This window comes from Schistocerca serialis, chromosome 2 (assembly GCF_023864345.2).
Source record: "Schistocerca serialis cubense isolate TAMUIC-IGC-003099 chromosome 2, iqSchSeri2.2, whole genome shotgun sequence".
Classification (NCBI taxonomy): domain Eukaryota; kingdom Metazoa; phylum Arthropoda; class Insecta; order Orthoptera; family Acrididae; genus Schistocerca; species Schistocerca serialis.
In genome coordinates, this window is record NC_064639.1 from 114,265,562 (window position 1) to 114,283,564 (window position 18,003).

Here is an 18,003-nt window from a genome sequence, read left to right on the forward strand (position 1 = left end):
ACATTTCGAAAGCTTCTATTCTGTTCTTGTCTAAACTATTTATCATCCACATTTCACTTCCATACATGGCTACACTCCACACAAATACTTTCAGAAACGACTTCCTGACATTTAAATCTATACTCGATGTTAACAAATTTTTCTTCTTCAGAAACTCTTTCCTTGCCATTGCAAGTCTACATTTTACATCCTCTCTACTTCGACCATCATCAGTTATTTTGCTCCCCAAATAGCAAAACTCCTTTACAACTTTAACTGTCTTATTTCCTAATCTAATTCCCTCAGCATCACCCGACTTAATTCGACTGCATTCCATTATCCTCGTTTTGCTTTTGTTGATATTTTTATTTCTTCTCCCTGGATTTTAATACCTACTCCGAACTTTTCTTTTGTTTCCTTTATTGCTTGCTCAATATACAGATTGAATAACATCGGGGATAGGCTACAACCCTGTATCACTCCCTACCCTTTCATACCCCTCGACTCTTATAACTGTCATCTGCCTTCTGTACAAATTGTAAATAGCCTTTCACTCCCAGTATTTTACCCCTGCCACCTTCAGAATTTGAAAGAGAGTATTCCAGTCAACATTGTCAAATGCTTTCTCTAAGTCTACAAATGCTAGAAAAGTAGGTTTGCTGTTCCTTAATCTGTCTTCTAAGATAAGTTGTAGGGTCAGTATTGCCTCATGTTTTCCAACATTTCTACAGAATCCAAACTGATCTTTCCCGGAGTCGGCTTCTATCAGTTTTTCCATTCGTCTGTAAAGAATTCGCGTTAGTATTTTGCAGCTGTGACTTATTAAACTGATAGTTCGGTAATTTTCACATCTGTCAACACATGCTTCCTTTGGGATTGGAATTATTATATTCTTCTTGAAGTCTGAGGGTATTTCACCTGACTCTTACATCTTGCTCACCAGATGGTAGAGTTTTGTCAGGACTGGCTCTCCTAAAGCTGTCAGTAGTTCTAATGGAATGTTGTCTACTCCGGGGGCCTTATTTCGACTCAGGTCTTTCAGAGCTCTGTCAAACTCTTCACGCAGTATCATATCTCCCATTTCATCTTCATCTACATCCTCTTCCATTTCCACAATATTCTCCATAAGTACATATACTCCTTCCACCTTTCTGCTTTCCCTTCTTTGCTTAAAACTGGGTTTCCATCAAAGCTCTTGATATTCATGCAAGCGGTTCTCCTTTCTCCAAAGGTCTCTCTAATTTTCCTGTAGGCACTATCTAACTTACCCCTAGTGAGACGGGCCTCTACATCCTTACATTTGTCCTCTAGCCATCCCTGCTTAGCTATTTTGCACTTCCTGTCAATATCATTTTTGAGACGTTTGTATTCCTCTTTGCCTGCTTCATTTACTGCATTTTTATATTTTCTCCTTCCATCAGTTAAATTCAATATTTCTTCTGTTACCCAAGGGATTCTACTAGCCCTCGTCTTTTTACCTATTTGATTCTCTGCTGCCTTCACTATTTCATCCCTCAAAGCTATCCATTCTTCTTCTACTGTATTTGTTTCCCCCATTCCTGTCAATTGTTCCCTGAAACTCTGTACAACCTCTGGTTTAGTCAGTTTATCCAGGTCCCATCTCCTTAAATTCCCACCTTTTTGCAGTTTCTTCAGTTTTAATCTACAGTTCATAACCAATAGATTGTGGTCAGAGTCCACATCTGCCCCTGGAAATGTCTTACAATTAAACACCTGGTTCCTAAATCTCTGTCTTACCATTATATATTCTATCTGATACCTTTTAGTATCTCCAGGGTTCTTCCATGTATGCAACCTTCTTTTATGATTCTTAAACCAAGTGTTAGCTATGATTAATTTATGCTCTGCACAAAATTCTACCAGGCTGCTTCCTCTTTCATTTCTTAGCCCCAATCCATATTCACCTACTATGTTTCCTTCTCTCCCTTTTCCTACTCTTGAATCCCAGTCACCCATGACTATTAAATTTTCATCTCCCTTCACTACCTGAATAATTTATTTTATCTCATCATGCGTTTCATCAATTTCTTCATCATCTGCAGAGCTAGCTGGCATATAAACTTGTACTACTGTAGTAGGCGTGGGCTTCGTGTCTATCTTAGCCACAGTAATGTGTTCACTATGCTGTTTGTAGTAGCTTACCTGTACTACTATTTTTTTATTCATTATTAAAACTACTCCTGCATTACCCCTATTTGATTTTGTATTTATAACCCTGTATTCACCTGACCAAAAGTCTTGTTCCTCCTGCCACCAAACTTCACTAATTCCCACTATATCTAACTTTAACCTATCCATTTCCCTTTTTAAATTTTCTAACGTACCTGCCCGATTAAGGGATCTGACATTCCACGCTCCGATCCGTAGAACGCCAGTTTTCTTTCTCCTAATAACGACGTCCTCTTGAGTAGTCTTCGCCCAGAGATCCGAATGGGGGACTATTTTACCTCCAGAATATTTTACCCAAGATGACGCCATCATCATTTAATCATATAGTAAAGCTGCATGCCCTCGGGAAAAATTACTGCTGTAGTTTCCCCTTGCTTTCAGCCGTTCGCAGTACCAGAACCGCAAGGCCATTTTGCTTAGTGTTACAAGGCCAGATCAGTCAATCATCCAGACTGTTGCCCCTGCAACTACTAAAAAGGCTGCAGCCCCTCTTCAGGAACCACACGTTTGTCTGGCCTCTCAACAGATACCCCTCTGTTGTGGTTGCACCTACGGTACAGCTATCTGTATCGTTGAGGTACGCAAGCCTCCCCACCAACTTCAAGGTCCATGGTTCACCTTTATTTTTATCAACAATCCACCATCACAGAGCAGGTCCTTTTCCAGGTTTAGTGAAGTGTACAGTGCTCTGTTTTTAATAGTCAATGTATCTTCCATCATGTTGAGTGTTTTTCAGGTGTTTAGTGTTTTTCAGGTGTTTTTCAGATGCTTTTAACTGTGCTGTCTCTCTGCATTTTTATCACTGGTTTCAAATAGTTCATGAAGATAGCATTATATTACTTTCTTCCATTAATATCACCTTTAAAATAACTTTAAATTCATGGTACATATCTCACCTAGTTTTTTTTAATTTTATTATCTAAGTTAGAGACACTACTACTGGCTGAAGTGTGGGTTGTTTGTACCACTGCCAAGCCCTATCCCCCTTCAACCCTCCCACAGGGGGCAAAGGGGAGAAAGGAAAAAAACGTCTTCTTTACCCTACCCACATTACCTCCCATCAACCAAATAAATGATTCTCCACCATATTTGTCTCTTTTGGTATCCAAGAAGCTTTCGATTAGGTAGGGAATTCTGGACTGCTCTTCAAGCAACAAACAATGTTTGCATTAGAGCATCATTCCTCCACCACCGTCCTACACACATTACAATCAACAGGTTGAGAACAGGGGTGACAGCGTGCAAGACTAATCTGAAGAAGTGGGATATGTGTGATAATGAATGTCGTGAATGTGTCGTAAGGCAGGACTCTGAACACTTGTTGGTCTGTAGTAACCCGAGCAAACCTCGTGACATGGAAGACTTGTTTGCAGCAAATAACCATGCCATTCTACTTGTTGAATGTTGGAATTATAAAGTGCAAAATTCGCTGTGATTACTATTACATTGTTGTTTTTCTTATATTATATTTTAATGTTCTTTGGACTTGGATAAATAAGTAAATAAACCACACCTGCTCCCGCATCTTTACCCTACTGCTGGTGTGCTACAAGGCTCTTATCCCCCCTCTTTTACATCCTAATATATGCTGCCAACACTGCCTTCCTAACTGCACACCACACCCTCCAACACTGTCATACCTCCCTCCAATGTCATCTGAACCACATGGTCAAGGAGTGCAATATATGCAAACTTAAAAAAAATCCACCGAAGGTGAAGCCTTCATCTTTGGCCACACCACAGAAAAGCCAAGCCATCATCTTTGGCTTCACCACTCCAGTCCTCCCACATCTCCCTCCATCGCAATTTTTGCTGATAACCTCACCGTTGAGTGCCCACAAGCACCATCCATTGCCTCTTGAATCTCCTGGTGGAGTGGTGTAACACTATCCCTCATCAGAAGAAGCAGTGCCAGGTTCTAGTCATGTTAGATGGTGAAGATGCGACAACATGAACAAACAATATTTGCCCACTTACCGAGCTCACAAAGAGATGGTTCATGTTTGACACTAGGATGTTGATACTTGTGTAGCACACATTCACAGGGCACTTCCCATCACCATGCATTTTGTCCCTCTGGCAGTGGACATTTCATTGCATGGCAGTACTGTGTGGAAACTTAAAGAAATCCGTAGAAAAGTCTAGCCACCATTTCTGGCCACACCACTTCGTGTTTTTGTCATCTGGATTTCCATCTCTCCATCTGTGGCCAACACATTTCTCTCACTAACACAGCAAAGTATTTAGGACTAACCATTGACAGCAAACTAAAATGGAATGCACACATCACAATCCAACATTAAGTCCCAAAACCAAATAAAACTACTAACAAGCCATACCTTGAGTTTTAATCCTTGTATCATTATCCTATAAATCCTACTAATTCATTGAAAGACATGCACTCCACCTCATCTTCCACATATACTTTCATACCACAACTTGCATCCTATACCAGCTCATCCATTTCCCATAAATCCTTCTCTTCTTGAAGCAACTATGAACCAGATACATTAACCAGAAAATCCAGTACCGGCATCCAATATTCCGTCCGCTAATCACCAACCCAGGCACCCTACTGTGCCATTACATCCGTATCTTACTTCCCATATCTTAACCTCTTCCAGCAGAGCTTCAACCAACTCACGCTACCCAATAGTTAGATTCATTTAGGAAACACCTTTCTGTTCATCCTAATCAACAATCCTCCACCTCATACCATCCTTCTGTTTTCTTACTCTTCCATCCTACTCCTCCATAAACATCATAGTTGCTCCCTGCTGTTCCACATCTGCTGTGAACTTGATAATTTTCAAGCACCATCAACAACACCATTATATCACAGCCGAATCAGCGTCATCCACATTAACATTTTAACTTATGAGTAAATTAACATATATCTTCTCAAAATCACAAAAGTTTCACTGATGTATACATTAAAAAATATAAATTACATAATCTGTCCAGTACAATTAAAATTTTTATTAGACATGTAAAATATTTTGCTGGGGAGCAGTTATAGTTGTGGTGGGGGACTGTGTGGCAAACATAGGAGAAAGTGATGGTGTGGAATACCTTTGTTTTTCTTACTGATGAGTTTTTTACTGTATTCTGTTTTTCCTGCCATTGTATTCTTGCTATGTTCTGGAAAGCATGTCCTCCATTATGTTTTGCATGTATCCTTTTGGTAAATTAATGAAGTGTGTATTGCCAATATTGTTCACACTTAATCGTGGATCATTATTCCCACACTTGGAATTGAACAGCATTGAAAGGAAGAAAAGAGAAAACATTAATAAAATGTGGACTGAGGAATGGAATGAAAGGGAACCCACCTGGTGAGATCTGAACAGAACACAACTTAAACATTGTTAATACTGATTTAAGAGTTACTGTTGATGGTTGTATAAATGAAAGAGACTTGGGGACACTGCACAATTTAAGGTAGATTATGTAATCATAGGCAGAAATTTTGAAAACAAAGTTTAAACTGTAATAAAGCATTTCCATGGGCATATGTGGATCCTGACCACAATGTGTTGGCTATAGAATGCAAATTAGAACTGAAGAAATTGTAGAAAGGTACGGAATTAAGAAGATGGGACCTGAATGAGTTGAAAGAATCACAAGTTGCAGAAAGTTTCAAAGGGAGCATAATGCTACTGTTGGCTGACACAGAGGAAAGCAATTCAACAGAATTAGAGTGAGTAGCTTTGGGTGATGAAAAAGTGAAGGCAGTAGTGGAACAATGAGGCAAAAGGTTCAGTAGCAAACTTTAGAAAAGAGGTTTGCCCACTTAGCTGAGTGATCAGTGTGTCTGACTGCCATGCAGTGGGCTCAAGGTTTGATTCCCAGCTGGGTCAGAAGTTTTCTCTGATTGGCAACTGGGTGTTGTGTTGTCCTCATCATCACTTCATCATTATAGGCATGCAAGTCGCCCAGTGTGGTGTCAACTGAAAAGACTTGCGCCTTGGTGGTCAAACTTCCCCAGGTGGGGCCTACTTACCATCAGTGCCACATGATCATTTCATTCCTTTTTTTCTTAGAAAAGACACAAGACAATGGATTTTTTGACAAAAAGAGAAAAGATAACTTTGCAGCAAATTAAGCAGTAAAAAGAAAATACAGATGTCTAAAAATTGTGATAAACAGAAAGAGCAAAATGGCAAAGTGGGAATGGTTAGAGGTGAAGTGAAAAGTCGTAGTAGCATGCATAACTATGGGGAAGATGGATGCTGCATACAGAAAAGTTAAAGACTCCTTTCGTGAGAGGACAGGAAGATGGAAGGAATAAATAGGAGGAATATACAAGGGATAGAAACTTGAAGAAAATATAATGAAAAAAGAAAAGAGAGTACCTGGAATAGATGGCATTACTTAGAATTATCAAGATCTTTGTGAGGACCAACCATAACAAGACTATTCCACCTGGTATGAAGATATATCAAGACAGGTGAAATACTCTCCGACTTCAAGAAGAATGCAATAATCCCAATATCAGAGACAGTAAGTGCTCACATGTGTGAGTACTACTGTCTAGTACCTTCTGCCGCGGAAGTCGAACAGGCGGCAGAACAAATGGACGTGGTCAGCCCATAGAGGGCTCCGCCTCCGCGGCGGCTATTCCGTGCAGCAGCTCTCGCGCAGCGAGGGTGCCACTGCTAAGCCACGTGCAGACAGCACCCAATAGCCGCTCCCTCCGGTTTCGTATATAGGGACCTGCTCTGACCTAGTCCAGCCAGTCTGGTACTTGCTCTGAATTTCGTTTCTATCTCGGCGGTACTGCGTTCTGGTCGTTGCTCGTTGTTGACATGCTCTGGTTCCGAGTGGATTTACGTTTGGTGTTGTGGTTTCCACAAGCCTCCGTTGTTTATCTCTTCCTTGTTGTGTTGCTCATAGTCGGTCGTGGTCGGTTGTTGTCAGTTGTCGTTGGGACCATCGGTTGAATAAGGCATGGTTATAAAATAACACAAATTATTTTTAGAAAAATAGAAATACTGGTAGAAGGTGACCTCGGGGCAGATCAAAAAACTGGCTCTGAGCACTACGGGACATAACATCTGAGATCATCAGTCCCCTAGAACTTAGAACTACCTAAACCTAACTAACCTAAGGACATCACACACATCCATGCCCGAGGCAGGATTCGAACCTGCCACCGTAGCAGTCGCGCAGCTCCAGACTGAAGCACCTAGAACCGCTCGGCCACACCGGCCGACAGGGCAGACCAGTTTGAGTTCTAGAGAAATGCAGGTGAAAATGAGGCATTGGTGACCCTTCAGATTCTGTATCATCTTTTTAGATTTAGGGAAAGCTTTTGACAACATTGGGTGGGACACACTATTTGAAAATCCGAAAGTATCAGGGTATAAATACAGGGAGCACAAAATTACCTAAAAATTGTACAGAAACTGGATACAAGTTGTAATTGTGGAAATGCAGGGAAGAGAGGTGGTAGCTGAGGAGGTTATTGGAAAGGGTTGTAGTCTATCCCCAATGTTATTCAGTCTGCACAATGATGAGCAATAAAGAAAAAAATTGCTTAGATGACATACTTTGGCTATTTTCAGTGTCTTGCAACATATAGAGTAATGTTTTGGGATTCCACCATTTGCTATTTAAAACAACTTGTTTTGGTACTGCCCAAGAGGCTATTCAAATAATAATGCATGATCCTCCACAGAATACTGCAAACCCATATTCAGAATGCTTAAAATACTAACATCATTATTTTGTCTGTATTTGCAACATTTAGGTGTCACCATAAGATGGCCTAAGAAGCCAAAAGCCAATTTACGACCAAATAAATATAATTTGGCAGAACATTAGAAAGTGTTTCCCACTAAATATTAAAAATTCTTGAACTAATAAAAAACTTTTTTCTGTGGAAAAGAGTAATCAGAATAGTAGCCAGAAGTGTTATAAGCGCTCATAGCTCTAAATGATTTATAACAAAGATTTCTGGATATGGAACCAGTCTCATCAGTGTTTACCTCTAACCTTAAAAAAGAAATTTAAAATCAGCATCCCACGTTATACACAAGTCGATTCTGCCAAAAGAAATTAGTGATATACTCAATGTACGAACACAATTTAATAAAAGACATATCCTGTTTAAGAAGCACAATTTATAAAATTTTGGAAGACAAGTATGTAACATTAGCAATTGTGTGTACCATAATTTTTTGTTTTATTCATAAATAATAATTATATTATTATTTACAATGTGAGTACATTTTTCCAGCACCTATCCTAGATTACAGTAAGTCACTAATTATTGTTCTCCACTCTTTTCTATTTGTCCATAAATCTTCAGGAATGTTGTTCTTCCTCATTGCTGACTGAACTCCCTGTATCCATGTATCAGGTGGTCGTCCCCTTTTTCTTCTTCCAATTGGTACCCAGTCGATTATGCATTTTGGTAGCCTTTCCTGTTCCATTCGTCTGATGTGTCCATACCATTTAAGTTGTTTGTGCTCGATGAAATCAATAATTGAATTTTTACATTTCATCTTGTCTCTGATTACTTCATTTCTTATTCTTTCTCGTCTTGATATTCTTGCTGAACGTCTCCAGAAATCCATTTCTGTGGCTAATAATTTTGATTTCAGTTGCCATTTTGTTGTCCACACTTCTGAACCATATAATATTAAACTTTTTTTAGGAGTCTGAAAACATCCATACAAATAATTTTTTATTCACCGTAAGCAATTAAATGAATAAACATTGCATCTAATGTTCTCAAAATAAAATGATACATGCTTCCCCAGCAGCAGCAGTCCTGTGACGGCATTGGGGTTGGATAGTTCTTGCAATGCCCAGTGTGGGTGCAGTGCTGCCCAGTTTGACCCAGTGTGTGGTGCAGATGGTGTCATGTACTACTCACCTTGCTATGCTGGCTGCCGCAGTGAGGTGCTCCTCTCCAACGTTAAGGTATGTGCCAACATCCTGTATATGAATTATTTAGTTTAGTAATTAGTAATTGTTCATGCAATGTTGATTTTAGAATGATGTAGGATTTCTCAGCTGAATGCTGGCGAAAGCATATGTCAGATATACGGACATATAAGTGTACACATGTGTATAATGAGGCAGGAATAGTTGTTTGGCTGTAACATTGTGAAGGAACCATCTTGGCTTTTGCCTGAAGTGATTTAAGAAAACCAGTATGAACATGAACCTCCATCCTCCCGGAAGTGTCTTCACAAATGCACTACCAGCACCTCATTATTTATACCTAACATACAGTTCTCTTATATATCTACATACTTGGAACACATTAGCTGCTTAACATAAAGAATAACTATATTACATTACTTTAGTCTCTTGTGGTCTAAGGCACTGCAGTCATGGACTGTGCGGCTGGTCACATCGGATGTTCGAGTCCTCCCTCGGGCATGGGTGTGTGTGTTTTTCCTTAGGATAATTTAGGTTAAGTAGTGTGTAAGCTTAGGGACTGATGACCTTAGCAGTTAAGTCCCATAAGATTTCACACACATTTCAATTTAGTCTCTCAACATGTTTCACTCACACCAAGCAAACACTTGCAGCTGCAAAGCTGTTCAAGTTGTGATGGAAATATAAATTATGAGATGAACAGCAGGAGTCACAAGAGTCATAGTTTCTTTCTCAATAAGTTGTTTTGCTTAAAGATTTTGAGTGGCTCTGTCAAAGAGGGTATCTCCAGCTTTGTCCATTGACATGTCACTTTCCATCCAGTGGAAAGTGGTTTCCACACTGTTAACTCCATTAGTTATCTACCATATGACCTCTCCCTTTTTGTCTCTGATTTTCAAATTGAAGGTTTTGTGTGAAGAGACTTTAAGTAATGGAACGTAAATTTATTGAAAGGGCAACTTATAAAATATTTGAAAATATTGGTAATTGGTTCAAATCAAATAGATTGTCTTTCAGTTTCTGAAGAAAGTCAGTGCTTTCCAATTGATGATATAGCATGTAGCAGTAACCTTATCAGAAACAGAATAAAAAAAGTAAGCTACAACAATTCAAAACCTGAACTGGAAAACCCACATAATAGAGGTAACGAATCACTTTAGCTGAACAACTTTTGCAGTATGTGTGATTATAGCTGTAGGTGATTTAAAAATTAGGAAGCTATTTCTTTATTACTATTCCATTCACTGGTGACTCACAGATTAATTTTCTCGAGACTTTCAACTTAAAAAGGTGACACTTTCAGAATGCAAAAGCCAGGTAGAAATAATATTCCTTATGTTCCTAGAAGATCAAGCAGTGATGTTGTATACGGATTGAATTTTGACAGCTTAATGTCCTTTGCCATTATCAGTATGCAGGCCTATCTATTCTGAAAGCAAAAGTAATATAGTAGAGTTTAAGAATGAATTAAAGATTTTCTGTTAGTAAAATTGTTCAACTCCATATAGTCAAAGGAAATCCTGAAACTGCTATTTTTGGTTATGACTTGATTCGTATTAGCTCTTAAGTATTACACTATTTCATAATGAATATTTCTTATGTAACATGGAAATGATTGTATATTGTGACACTGGACAGATACACCTTAAACTTTTTTGTCACTCAGCTTATTGTCTGATTGTGCAAGAAGACAAAGCCTCTTGTTATTCTCAGAGAAAGATGTAACTATGGTTCAACAAGCTTGCTTTTCTTGTTGAAATTTTCATGGGGCATCTCTGTGAGACAAGTATTTAGAAGGTATTGTGATTCCCCATCACAACCAGCTCACTAAAATAATTGGATGCTTATTACAAAACAGACAGTTTTATGTAATCCTGGATGGCACTGACAAAAGAATGGCCTAGCCCTGGGCACTGTTGAATTGAATTTGTAGTAAGGACAATGGGACCAAACTGTGGAGGTCATTGGTCCGTCCCTTGGCACTATCCTGGCCGTGCCAATATCTAGGATCAGTTGCAACAGTTGTGGGACAAATTGACTCACCAGAGGATACAACAGCTTTATGACACCCTGTACAACTGAAACAGTGCATGTATCCAGGCCAGAGTGGGGGGAGGGGGGGGGGGGGGTGTACAGTGTCATTGTAGATTTGACTCGATTCTATAGTCACCAAAATAACATCACATACCCACCCCCCACTCCCCCACCCCATCCTCCCACAAACCATGAAGATTCTTTCATTTCTTGATTTCCTTGTGGGTGCTTCAGTTTCTTTTATCAGGCAGTGTACATTAATATTATGACATGCTTTCAGGTTTATAGCTGAGTTGATGAGTCCACTTTGTACACATCATTTTGCCATCTGACCCAGTCATCTTCTTAAGATATTCTGACCAGTTGTCTTATGTGTTCATTGCCTGAACTCCCACCCACCCAGGATGGTGTGTGCTTTTGCCTGTAGTATCTGAAAAAGACCATTGTATCGGTTGTCAAAAACTTGAACAATGAATGGCTCTGTGTGAAGTCCTTAGCTGTTCTTGGCTTTTTTTGATGAATTACTACAACAGTTATCTGCAGCAGATGCATTAATTTTTGAAGATGATACCATTTTCTTTTATTAAAGGACTAAATGAAGCAGAACTGAAGCAGAAAACCAAAGTAAGGGGTAGGAAAATGACTTTTCCATTACTGTTTGGCAGCGAATGATAAAAAAAGTGTGTGTCTGAGTTGCAGCTACTTAAGAACCAAGGAATAATCTAACGTAGTAATGGAATTTGGGAACTGTAAACTTCAGGAGGCATTCAAACAAAATTCTTAGAAGTATGAAAAAGTGGGAAAGTCAGTAAACAGAAAACTGAGTGTAGCACACTGAATCCTTAAACTTTAGATAAAAGGTGTATAAATCGTAAGAGGGGTTTGCCGAAGTGAACAGTCTATCAAAATTTTGACTGTGTAAGCCATTATATATGGAGTGAGTTTCGTTAGGTCCTGGCTGTATTAAACAGAAATTTTCATAAGTATGAAGAGAGAGAGAGAGAGAGAGAGAGAGAGAGAGAGAGAGAGAGAGAGAGAGAGAAATTAGAAGAAAATGCAAAGAGCAAGTCTGTATAAAAAGATGTGCTGCATAAACCAAAGATTTTATCCTGTTCTTTACCTCAGAGACGCAAGCATATTTCAGAATTGCACAAGTTAAAAAATACTGAAAGAACATGCTGACAGACAACAGCTTCTATAGAATTGATGAAACATTAACATTAAATTAATGCAATTTCTAAGTTAATTCTCCTGTGACATGATAAAATGGTCTCAGTAATACATTAACATTAAATTAATGCAATTTCGAAATCAATTCTCCTGTGACATGATAAAATGGTCTCAACAATACATTAACATTAAATTAATGCAATTTCTAAATTAATTCTCCTGTGACATGATAAAATGGTCTCAGTAATAGTCTTAATGTGACAGTGACATATACTTGTGTTCTGAATTGTCTGTATAAATGGTTTCCAAATAAACACAATGCAATATGATCAAGAGACAGTTTACAATATTTACAATACAGCAGACATGTAAACTGTACAAATATGTAACATGAGGTATGAAAAATTGTGTGTAGGTATTTGTAATTATTTAAACTGTTAGCAGTTATGTGCATTTAATCAATGTACAGATGCTGACAACATGCATCTGTGCATATTGTCTGTGAATGTACAAATAAATTAACAATTAAATGGTCATCTAAGCTAGATATTTCTTTAAAGTCACTACCACCATTAGACTGTTGTTTATTTACAGTGTTACATTTACACTTACACAATCATGATTTTGGCTTCAAAGTGTCATTATCAAGTGTTTTAAGTGTTCTAAATTGCTTGGGACAACAGTATGCCATCCCATGGAATACTGTCAACAAGCAATTTATAACACTTCAAAACACTTGATAATGGTACTTTGAAGCCAAAATCATTATTGTGTAAGTGTAAATGTAACACTGTAAATAAACAACAGTCTAATGGTGGTACTGACTTTAAAGAAATATATTATGACTTTGGACCCACATTATCAAAAAATTATTAAGCTAGATATCTCATAGCATACATTCCGTCAATCACATTAAAAAAAAAAAATAGCTTAGAAATTATGTTAATATATTTGATTTTAAAGAAAAGGTGTGTTAAATAAGCAGACAATTTGAGTTAGGTATGTTCCAAAATGTACACGATAAGTGTATTTGCCATTTAGACTGATATCCATAGCTTTTTATTTTTGATAGTGGTAGAACCTCAGCAGTTTCATCAGAGTAAGAAAATTACTATGTTTAGTGTGTTGGATAGGCAGTTATTACCAGCTCTTGAAACAGATCAGCCATTATGAAGAGTGTGTTAGAGGTTGCTTAATAGAGCAGTTATTCTTTGCCTTCTTAGGCTCTCTGCAGGGAAAAGAGATAATGTCTATTATTCTGTCTATATACACAATATAAAATTTAAATTAAAAGTATTAATTTCTGTCACATAACACAGGATAAAGTGTAGTCTAAGATGCAACAGGTTGCTAATCAGTCCTCAGATACTTTTATATACAAGATTGACTTGTAAAGTGTCAGATGGCTCTGAAACTACAAAAAAGACAAAGAACTGCACATAACATCAGTATAAATAATGTGTTTCAGGCAAATATAAATCATGTGGAATGGGCATTGCTATAGCATAATATTAGCGTAAAATTTCCAGAAAACAAAAAATAGTCAGATATTGTATTAAGTTATTAAGAGATTATAAATAATTTCACCCACCTTCATCAGGCACAGAGCAAAATTTATTTATTTCTTTATCATATGGCAAAAACAGCAAATATTGAGAAATACATGCAGTTTACAATTATACATTTAAGGATTTAGGCACAGAATTAATATATTCAAATTATTAAAGTTAATAATTCAATAAAATTAAAAGGAGGACATTTGAACTATAAAATTAGGACTGTTAATTAAAACAGATACATTTAGAGATCAACATCTGCCAATGAAGCCAATTGATAGAAGAGGGAGCAGCATTAATAAAATCGCTGAATGGTCCTGCGCATTTTCTCAGAGGGCAATCTCTGACAATATGCTGAATGGTTTGTTCATGGTCTCCACAATCACAGGCTGTGGAGAGTCTAAACCGCATCTGTGCATCAGATGATTGCACCTGGTGTGACTGGTTCCTATCCTGTTCAATCGCGTCTACTCACTTGCCTTCAGATTACATGCTGGTAGACTGGCAGATGGATCTTGAACACCTTAATGTTTTATTGTTGCTGATTACACCTCCTGCACCACTCTTCTTTAATGTCAAAATTCTTGTTGTTTCTTCTATCATGCCTCAGTCGAGTGTGTGATATCACACAGCCAGGAAGAGGTTCATTGAAGACAAAATGACATTAAAATCACAATACTAAACATTGTGTTTAAGTACTGTCTCAGTTTTAGAAACTGAGATACTATTTCACTGCCCAGTGGCTACAGATGTGAGCAATACAACTAGACATACTATCAGCTCTGGAAAACAATTGGTACTACAGTAATTACATAGGCTCTGAGTGTTGGCGGGATGGCTACTGGTTCTTTATTAAATTTCAAGCTTGTTTCTCAATGAAACAATTTCATCACATATCCTCTAAGTAGAGTATTTGCCTATTACAATACAACAGTACAGAACCATACAAAATAGGTCTACAAAATCAGCAGTTTTTGTGTTAATAGGTTTCCCATGTTTAAGTCACAGTGATCGCTGACATATCCAAAACTGCAAACAACTGAACAAGCAGGCTGAATATCACATAGTTATCATGGAAAAACAGGAATATTAAATTTTTGAATGATGAAATTTTATATTTTTAACTATGAAGTTAAGCAGTTTTGTCAGTTAGTGAAAAAATTTTTGTTGTTGTAATACTACAGACCATAGTGAATTTAGAAAGTCATTAAATATGACACTCATACCACAAGAACTTGCATGCACTTTGCACACCTAACTACACTGTGGCTATAATATAGTGTAAAATGATAGCCGGCCGGATGGCCGAGCAGTTCTGGGCGCTACAGTCTGGAACCGCGCGACCGCTACGGTCGTAGGTTCGAATCCTGCCTCGGGCATGGGTGTGTGTGATGTCCTTAGGTTAGTTAGGTTTAAGTAGTTCTAAGTTCTAGGGGACTGATGACCTCAGAAGTTAAGTCCCGTAGTGCTCAGAGCCATTTGAACTATTTTTTTTGTAAAATAATAAATATCCCACACTAAATGTGAATGACATTTGAGACTTCAGAGAAGTTAAACAACAAGGCAAAAATATATTTGTGTGCATAATGCCATCCAGTTTGTATTTGATAATTGGTCAGTTAGAAAATATAATTCAAGTAAGACTAAACATCAGCTAGTACTGAGGCTTGCCTTGCATGTGAAGAAGGTATATGAAATAGACAGATGTTACATGAATGTCCCACATGTGCACTCTGGCAAGTGGTTTCATATCAGGAGTAAAGATAATAACTCACCTTATAGCTGAGGTTTTGAGTGGTCAATACGCACATAATAAAGACTGAAAATGTAGATAAGCTTTTGAATAATGTCCTTCAGAGCTGACTAATACAGAATTCACACATGCACACAAGCATACACATGCAGGGCTCCATTATTCCTGCTGTGTTTATTGGAATTTTGTGATTTGTATTTTTTGAAATGCGAATGTTGTTTTTTAAATACCTATGTGTTGATACAGCTTGGTTTTGAAATTTCTTGTTATTTTTAATAGATTTTCGTTTCCTCATCTCTATTTATTTTATGCAAGGGCACTGATGACTTTGATATTTAGCATCCTACAGCTCTAATGATCATCATCATCCATTGTTCTTATTATATTGTATCAGTGGGACTATGTTATCATATTCATATTGATTTGGTTTAGCATCAGTTCGTTGTGTTATGAATCCATATAGACTGTGATGACATAGTGGGTATTAAAAACGTTTAGCATTGACTCCTCTTACTTCTGTTTTTGGTAATGGGTCAAGGAGCTTTCTTATGTTCTTGTGCATATTCCACTTAATTAATGTAAAACATTGTGTAACATATAGGTGACTGCTAATGAAATTATCATAATTATTTTGGCCATGGCAAGCTTGTAAAGTCTTTCTGCTTTGTTTCAGGTTTATACGGACTGTGCTTGTATATCAGATGCAGGACGCAACCTTACAGATCTTTGGCCAGAAGCAGGGGATGGCTACTTTCAAGCAGAAAATCGCATGTGTGCCTCAGAATGCCCCTACCTTTGGCCATTTGTTGTCCTTGCATTCTGCACCATGTTCTTCACATTCCTCAGCACAATGCCTGCTCTTTCTGCAACACTAAGGTACAAATTACTCATTTTACTATTAATATTTATAGTAATATAGATATAGGGCAACAGCTATGCTGATAAGCAGCTGAGTTACTCTTAGTTAGTCAGTTAGTTTCATGTTCCATAGATCATTTGCACTATAAATTGTAATGATGTGGAATGAGTCATTATATTCATATCACAAATTATTTTGTAAATATGCCTATATGGTGATCATTTACAGATGATTTATTTTTTATTGTTATTTATTTATTCTTTAGAAAGATGTTGGTTAGTAATTCCTACCCACCACTTTTTACACATTGCAATAATAGAAATTCTGTTCCGGAATAGGAGGAGTTGTCAAGGAGAAATCTTTTCAATTCATTTTCAACTTTTACTTTGCTGTGTGTCAGACATTTTATGTCACTGGGTAAGTGCTAAAAAGTTTTGGTTGTGGCATTGACCATCTACATTTTTGAGCATTGAACACTTAGCTGAGTAGTTGTTGTAGGGGTTTCAAACTGTGCTTTTTCCAGTTTAAATTTCCATCATTATGGACACTTAAGAATTTGGAAGTTTCCACTGTATTTATTATTTCCTCACCATGTGTTGCAAGTGTAGTACTCCAACATTTTCATAACTCAACTTTTTAAAGTGGAGGGTGAGACTATTTGCAGAAAACCAGTCAATCATACTTTTAAGAACATTCTTTACCATTTCTTCTGTTGCTTATATGTGCTTGGCTTAATTACAACACTAGTGTCATCTGGAAAAAGAACTAATTCTGCTTGTTGCATATTAGATGGAAGATCATTTACATATACAATGAAGGATAGTGGACCTAAAACTGAGTGTTGGGGAATTCCGTACATGATTTCTCCCCAGTCATAATAACGTTCCTGGGCTACATTGGTTGAATTACTAAGTACAATTTTTTGCATTTTTTTTGTTAGATATGACATTATCAAATGGCTGACTGTACTGACAATGGCATAAAATGTCAGTTTATCTATAAGAATATTGTGATTCACAAAGTCAAATGTCTTAGGCCACAGAAAATGCCAACCAGTTCTATTTTGTTATATAGGGCTTGTAAAATTTAGTGAGTGAACATGTAAATGACATTCTCAATAGAGCAATACTTCTGAAATCCAAACTATGATTTACTGAGAATATTACTGTTGCTCTGGGAAGATATTACACAGTCCAGTCACTAAATTGACCTCTCCATATGTTCGACTTCAACATGCAACAATCAATTCACATACTGCAGGTGGCAGCAGCACTAGCAGTGGAGGGTATATACAGCATGTTGGAGGAAGGGAGGGCAAGACGTGGAAAACAGAGCAGTCTTTGTCAAAATGTGGAAATGGAAGGATGTAGTTAATGCCCAAAAGAGCATAATCACTGGCTTTCGGACCAAGGGTGAAAGCATTTCTGAAATGGCTAACTTTGTAAACTGTTTGCATGCTGCCATGGTTAAAGTATGCAGTGCATGGCAAAATGGCACTATGTGAAACTGAGTCGATGCATCTGTGGTGCACCATGGGCCATAGATGACAGGGTGAATGATGGCTATGG

At 37.7% G+C, this 18,003-nt stretch overlaps 1 protein-coding gene across 2 annotated transcripts in view; it reads left to right on the forward strand.

Annotated features, from left to right (window-relative positions):
• Positions 1–18,003, forward strand: part of LOC126456793 (solute carrier organic anion transporter family member 4A1) — a 552,827-nt gene that overhangs the window by 518,058 nt on the left and 16,766 nt on the right. Inside the window, exons 8-9 of one of the 2 annotated variants that reach the window (XM_050092582.1) lie at positions 8,937–9,099; positions 16,250–16,452. In XM_050092582.1, coding sequence (XP_049948539.1) covers positions 8,937–9,099; positions 16,250–16,452 — 366 coding nt within the window. The remainder of the gene's footprint in view (positions 1–8,936; positions 9,100–16,249; positions 16,453–18,003) is intronic. The other variant, XM_050092583.1, reaches the window with a different exon arrangement.